The following is an 11,794-nucleotide window of genomic DNA, read 5'->3' on the forward strand; positions in this document are numbered from 1 at the left end:
ACCCCCTTGGTGTTCAATCCCTCATCATTTCAAACTATCCATCGGGTTTTAAATTTTAATGCTTTATTTTTTACTTTTAGAATTGCTTCTTTTCCCGTGGGCCCATTCCTCTCCCTGCTCCAGCCCGACACCTGCTATTTTCTTGTATGTTCTTTACTTTTTCATTTTAGAAAGATTTATTCTAAGGTCTCCAAGTATTAATAGTTACTTTATATAAATAATATACAATTAATATAGGTATGCTATTTACCTATTTGTTTATTTATTTCTGGAGGGCTAATCCTGCCTTGTAGTGTTTGTTAACTCCTGCTTAGGAGCGGGGTTCATAATTTTGGAGTATGAATTCATGTGCTTTGGGGCTAATTCTGTATGATGTGTATTGAGAGCTCTTAGAGAGACTGGATTAATTTCTGTCAGATGTCCCAGGAGTAACGCTGGCCCAAGACCAATGTTTATGTTAATCTCTCAGCTAAGGGTACGCAGACCGTGCAGAATGTGTTAAACCCCAAATCCAGATGAGGACAGGTCCAAAAATGGTATCAAATTCCCAAGGGAGATTTTCCCTCCACCAAGAACCCTGCGCAAGACAGACAAGCTTCACTGTCATCTCTCAGTGCTTGGGGGTCTATGCTTTTACTAAGGATTATGCTGCAGAATCGCCCTTCAAGTCTGCACTTTATGCCAACGTTCAGCTCTGACTTAATACCCCACAGACTCAAGGCCCCTCTTTTCTCTATTGAGATATTAAAACCAAGTTAGGCCAATCCTCCAGTGTGGTATATTAAAGATGGCTGCGAACTATTTGCTACCCCACTCATGGGGAGGTAGTCTAATCCCCCTCTCTTCAAATCTAGGATGGCCTTAAGTGACTTGTTTGGCCAATAGAATGCAGCAGAAGTATCATCCTGGGACTTCTGAGACCAGCTCGTAAAAAGTCTTGCAGTTTCTGTCGATGCTTCTTGGACACCCATTCTTGCAGTTCTGAGCTACCATGTAAGCAACTTGACTATCCTGAGGCCTCCATGCTGGAGAAATCACATAGAAAGACCAGATGAAGAGGCCTTAGAACACACAAAAAGAGACAGCCAGGGCTTCCCTGGTGGCGCAGTGGTTAAGAATCCTCCTGCTAATGCAGGGGACACAGGTTCAAGCTCTGGTCCGGGAAGATCCCACATGCCGTGGAGCAACTAAGCCCATGCGCCACAACTACTGACCCTGCACTCTAGAGCCTGTGAGCCACAACTACTGAGCCCACATGCCACAACTACTGAAGCCCGTGCGTCTAGAGCCCATGCTCCACAACAAGAGAAGCCACCACAATGAGAAGCCCACGCACTGCAACAAAGAGTAGCCCCCACTCGCCGCAACTAGAGAAAGCCCGCATGCAGCAACGAAGACCCAACACAGCCAAAAATAAATAAATAAAAATAAATAATCTTTTTTTTAAAAAAAGAAAGAGACAGCCAGTCTGCCACTGCCATTTGCATCATCCCAGTTGAGACCCAGACATCATGGAGCAGAAATGAGTTTTGTGTTTGGTGTCCTGTCCAACTTCCTGTCCACAGAGCCAGGAGAGATGATAACAAAACGTCTGTTGTTTTAAGCTAAATCTCAGGGTAGTCTGTCGTGCAGCTGCTACAGTACTGGTTTACAGCCTTGCAAAATGATTCCCTCTCTGTTTTGTCTCCTGGCAAATTTACTTACTTAAAAGCTCTGCTATACTTTTAGGGGATTGCTGTTGTATTTCATGCAAGATTTTTAGAAAAATGTTCAATTCAGTTTTAGTAGGGAGGGGTTTCAGACTATATAGTTTTCTATACTGCCAGAAATAGAAATCAAATTTTTCAATTTACAGATGAGAAAACTGAGGCTTAGGTTAGGTTACTTGCCACGGTCACAAATCAAGGTTCTACAAACCTAGGTTTAAGAAAAGATCTTCTAACCCCAGAGGGAATACAAAGTCATCATTCGTATACATTTTAAACATGTTCTATGAGCTTAGAACTGCTGGGAAAAACGGCTGTGAACAAGATAAAAGTCTCAAACGTCATGGAGATCAAATCCTAGTGGAGAGACAGACCAGAAACAAGCAAGCAAAAGAATTAGAAGCATAGTTTCAGGGAGGGACAAAAGCACAGAGGTGTGGGTGGGGTGTATCTTGGAGAAGGTGGTCAAAAGAGGCCTCTCCTGAATAGGTGACATGTAAGCAGAGACCTAAATGGAAAGAGGGAAAGGGCCATGCATGACCCAGGGCAGTGTGTTCAGGGCAGAGGAGACAGCAAGTGCAAAGGCCCCTGGGTGGGATAAGCTTGTCGCCTTCTAGGAACAGTGAGCATGATGGGACTGAGCAAGTGAGGGGGAAACAGTACAAGGTGAGGTCAGGGCAGTGGGCAGGGGCCAGGCCTGGCTGAGTCTTGCTGACAATGGTAAGGAGTCTGAATTTTATTCTTAGTGTGACGGGAGTTCTTTAGACAGTTGTTTTTTTTTTTTTTTTTTTTTGCGGTACGCGGGCCTCTCACTATTGTGGCCTCTCTCGTTGCGGAGCACAGGCTCCGGAGGCGCAGGCTCGGCGGCCATGGCTCACGGGCCCAGCCGCTCCGTGGCATGTGGGATCCTCCCAGACCGGGGCACGAATCCGTGTCCCCTGCATCGGCAGGTGGACTCTCAACCACTGAGCCACCAGGGAAGCCCTTTTAGACAGTTTTTAAACAGCTAAGACCTACTTTATGCGTTTTTAAAAAAATTTTTTTTCCTTTATTATATTTAATTAATTAATTTATTTATTGAAATATAGTTGATTTACAATGTTGTGTTACTTTCTGGTGTACAGCAAAGTGATTCAGTTATACAAATATATATATTTATTCTTTTTCATATTCTTTTCCATTATGGTTTATTATAGGATATTGAATATAGTTCCCCTGTGCTATACAGTAGGTCCTTATTGTTTATCTATTTTATATTTAGTAGTTTGTATGTTAGCCCCAAACTCCTAACTTATCCGTCCCTCACCCCCTTTCCCCTTTGGTAACCATAAGTTTGTTTTCTATGTAAGACCTATCTCACATTTTTTTTTTTTTGGACGCTCCATGCAGCTTGCAGGATCTTAGTTCCCCGACCTGGGAGTGAACCCGTGCCCACAGCAGTGAAAGCACGGAGTCCTAACCACTGGACCACCCGGGAATTCCCCTATCTTACATTTTAAACAACGTCGACATTGGAGAGATGGGAGTAGAAGCAGGGAAAGCAATTAGGAGAGTTTTGAAATGGTCCAGGAGAGCAATAATTTGGGATTGGAACAGGGCGGTGGCAGTGGAGGTGGGAGTTGGTTGGGCAGGGAGGGTTTGAAGGTAGGGCTGAGAGGACTCACTGACACGCCTGGATTCCGCAGCACACAGTGTCTGGCATGAAGCATTTACAGAGCCCACTGGGTCCTGTGACTTCCTCAGGAGGGACATCTAGGGACCAGTGGTTCTTGGCCTCATGTGCTCATGAGAAAAAGTCCTTTCATGTTCCTGTAAACCCACCGTGAGTCCCCAGCGTGAGTCGACTGTGTTTCTCCAGCTTCTTTCTCACGGTGGGTTGTAACCCACCCTCTTGAATAGCACGAGCTGCTCACCGCAATATCCTGTCTGACGGGCATTGTCTTGGCGGTTTAAGCCCCAGTTGCAGCAAAACTAAATTTTACATAGATCACGGTTCGGCAGCCCACTTGTGAAAGGTTCGTAGTTGAGCGCTGGGTTGGTGGAATCCAGTTAGGCTATTCAGAACTCATACAAATCAGGGTTGGGACCTCTCGGAATCAGAGGGATGAACCACAGTCCAGCACAAATGGATGACTCGGGATTGAATTCCCATTTACAGCCAATAGTGGGAATATTAGGCAAGTCCATTTCTGTTCACTTCACAGGGGAGATGATGACTCCCTGAATCCTGACTCAGTGCTTCTCAAGTTTCATGGGGGTCTTGTCAAAATGCAGATTCCCCGGGCCTTGGGTGGGGCCCCGGATTCTGCATTCCTAACTAGCTCCCAGTGATGCTGATGTGGTTGGTGCACAGACCACTCTTTGAATAGAGAGGTCCTGACTCATTCATGAGCCAACATATACTCATTGGGCACTTACTACCCATGAAGAGCGGAGAGGGAGACTAAGAAACAGATGTGGGAGGTAAAGGCACAAACCACCACGTCACAAGGTACAAAGTGACAATGCCACACCGGGGCCCCAGGAACAGAAATCTTTCTTCAGTTAGGGGCCCCAAGGGAGGTTTCCTGGAGGAAGGTAGATGGAGGCCAACATGGAGAGTGTAATGACAATAGTAGGGCACCTTCAAGGTCTTTATCCATGGAATAGCATGTCCTCTGCAATTGCTGATTTCTCCTCAAAATTAAGACTTCCTTTTAAAACTCAAACACAAGATAAAGAAAAGAGGTGAAAAGGAGAGTGAGAGATTTTTCTAACATGAAGAGGTAAAGGAGTGTGTTAGGACTGTCCCAGTTGCAAGAAGAAAAAAAAAAAAACCATCTTACACCAACTTCAACAAAAAAGGACATTTATAAGTTTGCAAAGCTGGTTAGGATTCATTCATTCAACATATACGGTGGTCACTGGGGCTGTTCACAGATGTTTAGTCAGACTGTAATTCTCCACACACTTGAATTCAGGCTTGGTTATATGATTGTCTTGGGCTGATGATATGTGAGCAGAAGTGACATGTGTCACTCCCGGTTAGAGGTCCTTAAGCGCTGGTGCATGACTCTCCATCTTTCTTTCCCTACTCCAGTGAATCCTGGTGCCTTGTGCTGCAATGATAGCACCCTAAGACAAAGAGGCCTCAGTCAGCCTGAGCCTCTGGTGATGACAGTAAGCAGGTTGCCTCTGCTAACCCACAGCGCACAGGCAGCGTAAAGCAAGAGACCAACCTGTGCTGTCCCCAGCCACCGGGATTTGAGAGCTGTTACCGCAGCATAGCCCAGTCCATCCTCACCACTACAGTAAATGCTTAATTAACACAAGCACTACTCAAGGCCTTCATTCTAGGATATGGGACAGATCAAGGCCTTAAACGAGGAGCTGCAGGAACCGGGGCCTGAGTCACCAGAATCAAGCCAGCTCCCGGCTCTCTGTGCCTGTATCTCATCTCTGTTTACCTCTGCTTTGTCATACTTCGCCCCTTTGGCCACCATGCCTTCTCCATGTGCCAGGCAGCCACCAGTAGCCCCACCTTCACATCTTTCCAGCTCTGGGTCCCATAGGCAAGGCTCTCCTCTCCCAGCTTCAAATCAAGACACCCTGGGGAAGGATCTAGGGGCTCCGTTTGGGCCACAGACCCACCTCTGGACCAATCTCTGTGCCCAAGGAAATGTGTCGCTAGGCCTGAGTCCCTGCCCACCTCCATGGTTGAGTGGAGGGTGATAGGATGGGGTATGTGACCAGAGGGGAATGGGAAGTGCATTTGGAAGCCCAGAGTACCATCCACAGATCCCTAAAGGAGGTGGAAAGGATGTGAATGCACAAGTACATGAGAGCAGCCAAGGTAGAAAGTAACTGAGCTGCGATGGGTGAAGGGCAAAGGAAAAAGGGAAAATGTGGCATATGTGTGGTCACCCTAAGAGGAAAGGAGCAGACTGGAGAGCCACTGGCTGGACAGCTCCCTGTGCTGGCGTCAAGGAGGTACCTATGGCCTAGAACTGCCAGGTGACTGACAAAGCCTGGTGGGGGCAGGGTGTCAGGAGGGGATGTTAACTCAGTTAAAGGATGCTCCTCCTGTCTACTAATTTAGGGAAGCTTCTTAAAACTCTGACAGTGGGACAAACCTTCTGTGATCAGGAACAGGCCGAGTTTGGGAGAGCAAATGCTTTAAACTTTTAATTTTTTTTGGCCACACCATGCGGTATGTGGGATCTTAGTTCCCCGACCAGGGATTGAACCAGTGACCCCTGCAGCAGAAGCACGGAGTCTTAAAACACTGGACCACCAAATAAGTCCTGGGGGAGCAAATACTGAGCCAACATGTGTGCCCCCGTTACCATCATCCCTGCACAAATAATTCAGGGGTGTCCTTCCCCACTGAGCCCAACTCAGTTTCATACCCCATCTCAAGACAGGTCCCAGGCAGCCTCCCATCAATTAAAAGAGATAAAACCTACTAGCCATCCTGGTCTAGGTACACATGCCATGCTTGAGGGCCTATAATATCAGATTAACTGTCAAGATTCCTTCAGACACCCCTACTGTGTGCCAGATACTTGGTCCTTTATATTTACTTTTTCTCTAAAATCAAAGGAAAGGCCCTGGGTGTGCCTAAAACAACCCAGAGGGAAAACAGTGTGCTTCTATGTGAAGATGGATGAGATCTGAGAGTTCAGAACAAACCCGTATGTATGTAACTATCCATCTTCCAATCCATCAGGGCCTTCCCAAGGCCCTGAAGTGAGAGGAAAATATTCTCATGGCCCAAATGCAAACCCCCTCCTGTTGGTTCTCAGAAAAATTCCCACAGACACCAAGAATCCTGGTAACCGGTTGAGCATGTGCACAGCTCATTGTTGGCAATAAAACTGCAAAGGTAACATATACCCTGACTATTGCACGGCCAAGTCTACCCCATCCCCAAGCCTCTTGAAATCCCTTGGAAAATACACACACACACACACACACACACACACGACACACATACACAACACAAAATGGCAGCCTCACTAGGTAGCTACTGAGGGTCTGACGCGCCTTCTCTCATTCTTCCCAGGGCTCTTCCGCCCCGCCGACAATATACACTACAAAGAGGATAGCTCGCTTTAGAAGGAAGGGGAAAACTGAGCCATTAATAACCAGGTGAGACCCTCACTTGTCAGCTACCCTCGAAATAAGACACAGCAGGAGGAAGTGCACAAAAGCTACTTCCCAGCAGGCAGCCAGGATTAATAAACAAAGACCAGGGCAGAAGAACAGCAGGGAAATCTAGGTTGATGTTTTTCACTTCCTTGAGGATACGGCCCCCCTTTATAAATAAACACAGTGCATGTAGGCCGGCTGGGGGACTTGAGGGAAAGGAAGGGGCCCAGAGGAGCCCTGGCTCTTGGAATTATTAAGACCTCCAAGATGATGCTGGCCAATAATATTGTATCATAGACCGGGAGCAGGGCCCCAGCGCAGGTGCCAGTTGCCCTGAGGATTCTGCAGGCGGGTCAGACCAGCACTTGGACTAGAACCTAACATCTTTCCTCTCACAATTCAACTGAAACAGTCACCCAGCTCCTACCCTGTACCACACCCAGTGCCAGGAAAGAAATCATCAACTAACCTGAACCCTCCATTAACAGGATCATTTTTCTGCATTCCCCTTTTGAAAGCAGGCCCCAAAGAAAGGTAAGTTTATGTTTAAGAGTGTATGTTTTTTTCCATTTGTGTTGCAACAGTTGAGGAACATCTTGAGGACAGCCCACATTCCTTCCAGGCTTCTCTACATGTCCATCCCTGACCCAGGGCACAGAGACTTCATGCTCGAGACAGTCCTAGGACTTAGCTAGATCTTCAGCTATCAACTCAAGACTGTTTTAAACATCAGACTCTACCTTCCAAAAACTAACATTTTTTAAAGATGTGCAATGTGGGAAAATGACATTTTCCGGCATAGCTATTGGTTACTTATGAATTAGGACTCTCTTTTTCCCCATGCAGTGAGTTGGAGTTTGGGTCTACTAACCCAGTAAGTGGTGGGAAGCTCTGGATCCATTTAGCCAACATCCTGGGCCTTAGCCAAAATTCTGTCCAGAGACAATGAGGCAAAACCTGCTCCTTGGAATAAATGCTTCAAGATAGTGCATTCTCCCAAGAAGACACAGAGCGACCTCTGTATGCCCGCTCCAATGCACAGTTTGAAATGCTTCCACACCTAGGCCTTGAGTTGTTTGGAAAGAAAACCAAGTATTTGAAAGGAGGCGAGCAGACCAGTCCTAAATGAGCTCCCATGCTCCATGCAGATATCAGCCAGGCTTCAACAAGGCCACCCTTGCTACTGCACTAATATTTCTTCCTTAATTCTTCCTAAGCTAAGCCAGGGGAGTTAGGAGGAAGACAGCTGGCAAGAGAGCAGCGTCTCAAATTGGTTCCCATTCCAAGAGCTTTGCCCAGTGGGCACAAGCCTGTCCCGATGCCCGCTAACCTCTGTCCCCAGGGGATGACAATGACCGGCTCCCCTGCTTATCCTAGGGTCTCTGATCTCACTCAACACAACCAACCTTTACTGAGTGCACTTGAAGTGCCAGGTGCTTCAAAAAAGAGCCTTGGGAGGGGGCAAAAAACGACCACCATTGCCCTAAAAACGCTCACAGCCCATGGCAACACAGTCACCATCACAGCTGGCTGTCCCCAGACACCATCAGCTTGTCTTGACGCCTCTGGTTGGAAGGAAGACGCTCCCCCCACATCCTCAGAGCACAGTGACAGGTCTTCCTTAAATGTTCTTTGATGGGACAGGGGCTTACGAAACCATGAAAAGATTGCTTATAGGAAAAGGGACCTGTGGACAAAATCATAGGATGCCATACTAGAGGTCTCGAAAGCTTGAAAGAGATCAGTTTAGGTCAAGGACAGGTAGAGGTGGAAAGGGCACTGACCCCCAAATCCAGAGCCTGTGTTCTTCACCAGCTCACCTCGTGTCCTTGGGCAAAGCACACTCCTCTACAGTTTTACAGATGAGAGGAGGACTGGCTCAGTGGTTTTTATTAGCAGTAAAACCCATGTAGTTTCCAAATTATATTTTATATAGAACCCCAGTATGTAAAACAAAGAAAAGGAATCAGGGCTGGGAACCCAGAGCCCGCCCACTCAGGCTGAGTGGCCTTCAGGGAAGCCAGTTGGAAAACTGCAGGAATAATGTCTGAAAGCCCCTTCCAGAGCTCTTACAACCTCTCTCGGAGGATGGGAGGGAACACTCATTGACTGAATGTCCTCTGTGGTACTTGGCAATTTAGAAATCATGTATCATCGAAATCTTTGCAACAGTAAAGTGAGATTCACTAGGGCTTGCAAACTAGGATCTCCTGTGATCTGAGCTGTGAACTGGGATCTGTTGGCAAGAGGCAGAACTGGGATTTGAATCAAGGGTTTTCTGAGTCCAAACATGGCATTTCTACTCTTTGCTAAGAGGTTTGTGGAAATTTGGGCTGAGTCGATAATTTCCTTGCATGGTAAATATAAACATATGTGCATATATGCCTAGGGAAACACAGCTTGACGAATATACTTCTCAGATTTTTCCTTAGCTATCTCTGCATGGGAATAGTGCAGATGAGTTTCCATCTATGGACCTACATTTTCTAATTTTCCTATAGTGAACAGGTATGATTTACGCAAAACAGGTGCTGCCTATTAAAATGGTTTTAACAACTCACAACTGACACATCCATGTTGGGTTTCTATACAGAATTAGGGGCTGAAGGGATAGGTCCTATCTCTGACCTTTTGGAGTTGATAGTGGGAATAACAACCCCAAATCTCACAAATTCTCCCTTGGAGCACAGGGTCCTGGGCTGACCTGAGGGGCAGTTCTCACGGCCATTTAAATTCTCTGAAATGCAATTCTTCACTTCTGGGGAGTGTGGTTGTTTTAGAAAGTAACTGCTAGTCCCTGAGACCCCACCCAAACATATGTTTCTCCCCTTCACCCCTCTTAGTTGTCTAGTATACAGGGGGTGGGTGCTAATAAAATTAAAGACAGTCACATGGACCCCACACCAGAAACCCTGGCTGCTCAGTGTTCCAGCCCCAGCCCAGGAGGACCTATAGGGAGTGAGTCCTCCAGCCTGGCCAACTCAACTCTCTGGCCCACCCTGAGGCACCCCCACCCCCACCCCCCAGAAGCCACCTGCAAATCTGACAATCAGGGCACTACTTCAGGAGAAAAAAAATACCACCCGGAAGGCAAGACAGGCCTTGATCAGGCATGAGGCGGGGCCAGCCGTGCCAGCCACTTCCCTGGGTTATTCATGCCACCTCTGCCCGCAGGAATCTTCCAAACATTTAACATGCTTCCTCTAGGTACAGCACAAATCCCCAGCAGGTGGCAACAGCTGTGGAGAGGCCAGCAAGGAATGAATGACTTGGGGGCCGAGAGGGACATACACTGGCCTTGGGAAGAAAGCTCATAATGGTGGCCAGGAGACAATGCTGAGAATGGCTTCAGAAGGCTACCCTGACCGGCTTCTTTGAAAATCAGGCAAGAAGGGTAGGAGATGGGAGGTGTTCCCAAACGTGGGGAGTGATGGCGCACAATCAACCAGAGTCGGGAGCCCCTCTTCCTCAGACAAAGAAAAAGCCGGAATGGTACCACCGGCTCCCACACCCCAGAACAATTTCACCCCGGCTCCCCAAGCAGGTGGCAAATCTGTCCTGACTCAGGCAAGGATGGTTAGGAAAGGAGGGGGACTGGAATAGATGGCCATGTCTACCTCCAAAGGAGAACAAATCCACGAGGGAAGGAGCTCTTCAAAGGTCCACTCGGCTCTGGGGCTTGACAGAGCAAAACGCCCCCGCGCCCACCCGCAATGGCTTCACACAAGGCCTCACCCCAGATGACTCTGCGCTCTCCCACAAGGCCTGGCAGGTGTCATCGCCACCGTCAGTGTGGCCGTCTGTCACTTGGAAATTTCCCGTGAATTCCCGGAGATGCCCGTCTCTATCTCTCCTTCAAACGCCCCGCCCAAGGAATCAGACAAGGGGACGCGGGGCGGCTACCCCAAGATTCGGGTCTGTCCTCCTCCGTCCTACTTGCCTAGGCCGCTGTCCATTTGAGAACCCTAAAAAGGAGGAGTATTTTTCAACCCCCTTAGGAGCCCTGCCTCCAGCTCTCCGCCCTTCTCCGCGCCGATCCCTCCAGGCAGCGCCCCAGGCTCTTCTGGGCTCTGTCATTTTCACCTGACAAAAGCGTGGCGGCGGGGCGCGGCAACGGGCGACCCCAGGCCAACATTTCTTCCCAAGGAGAGGGACACGTGTCCCCGCGGCGCACTCACTCGGGGCCTCGGCCAAGCCCACCAAGCGGGGGAACAAAGCGGCCGGGCGCGGCTCGACGCGGACCCCAGCGAAGCCCCGTGCGCCCCCAGCCCTCGCGGCCCCGCCCGCCGGGCCCCCGCGCCCGGGCCGGGCCCCGCAGGGCAGCAGCCGCGTTCTGTGCCGCCCGCTCGCCCGCGACCTCGGCACCTACTGTACCTGCTAAATTTAGCGGCCGCCGGGTATTAATAGCCGGAACGACCGGGGCGGGCGCTGCAGGGGCACGCGCAGCCCGGGGGCCGGGGGCCGGAGAAGGAGGGGAAGGAAGGAAGGGACGCGGGGAAGAAGGCCACTTACACCACCAGCCTGGAGATGATCCACGCCACCATGGCGGGGGGCGGGCGGGCGCGGCCCGGCGGCGCGGCGCGTCTCGGATGCTGGCGGCTGCGGCGCTCCGGGCACGTCTGTCCGCGCACGGCCGCCGCCGCCAGACTGAACGCGCCCGCCGCCCTGCCCGGCGCTGGCGCGTCGGCGCAGCCGCGGCACGTTCCGGCGGCGGCGGCTGCCCCAGCCCCCCGGGGCACGGCGGGCCCGCGGCGATTGGGCGGCGAGCCGTTCGGGCACCAGCGGGGGCCCCGCCCCGCTTGCCCCGGGCCCCAGGCTGAATTCGGGAGGTTCCTCTGCGCGCCCCGGTGCCCCCGCCGCTCACAGGGGACCCTGAGGTGGTCCAGTTGGCAAGGCAGAGACCCGGGGGCCGCCCCACCATCTGTGCTCCAGTGGGGAAACTGAGGCCTGGATCTTGG

General features: G+C 49.9%; 1 protein-coding gene across 8 annotated transcripts in view; it reads right to left on the reverse strand.

The window, feature by feature from the left end:
- REEP1 (receptor accessory protein 1) overlaps nucleotides 1–11,447 on the reverse strand; it is a 111,012-nt gene extending 99,565 nt beyond the window's left edge. For all 8 annotated transcript variants that reach the window (XM_082672248.1, XM_082672247.1, XM_082672246.1 and 5 more), the window contains exon 1: nucleotides 11,349–11,447. In XM_082672248.1, coding sequence (XP_082528374.1) covers nucleotides 11,349–11,380 — 32 coding nt within the window. In that variant the 5' untranslated portion in view covers nucleotides 11,381–11,447. The remainder of the gene's footprint in view (nucleotides 1–11,348) is intronic.
- Nucleotides 11,448–11,794: the final 347 nt, after the last annotated feature.

This window comes from Grampus griseus, assembly GCF_964374135.1.
Source record: "Grampus griseus genome assembly, chromosome: 15".
In the NCBI taxonomy this organism is placed as follows: domain Eukaryota; kingdom Metazoa; phylum Chordata; class Mammalia; order Artiodactyla; family Delphinidae; genus Grampus; species Grampus griseus.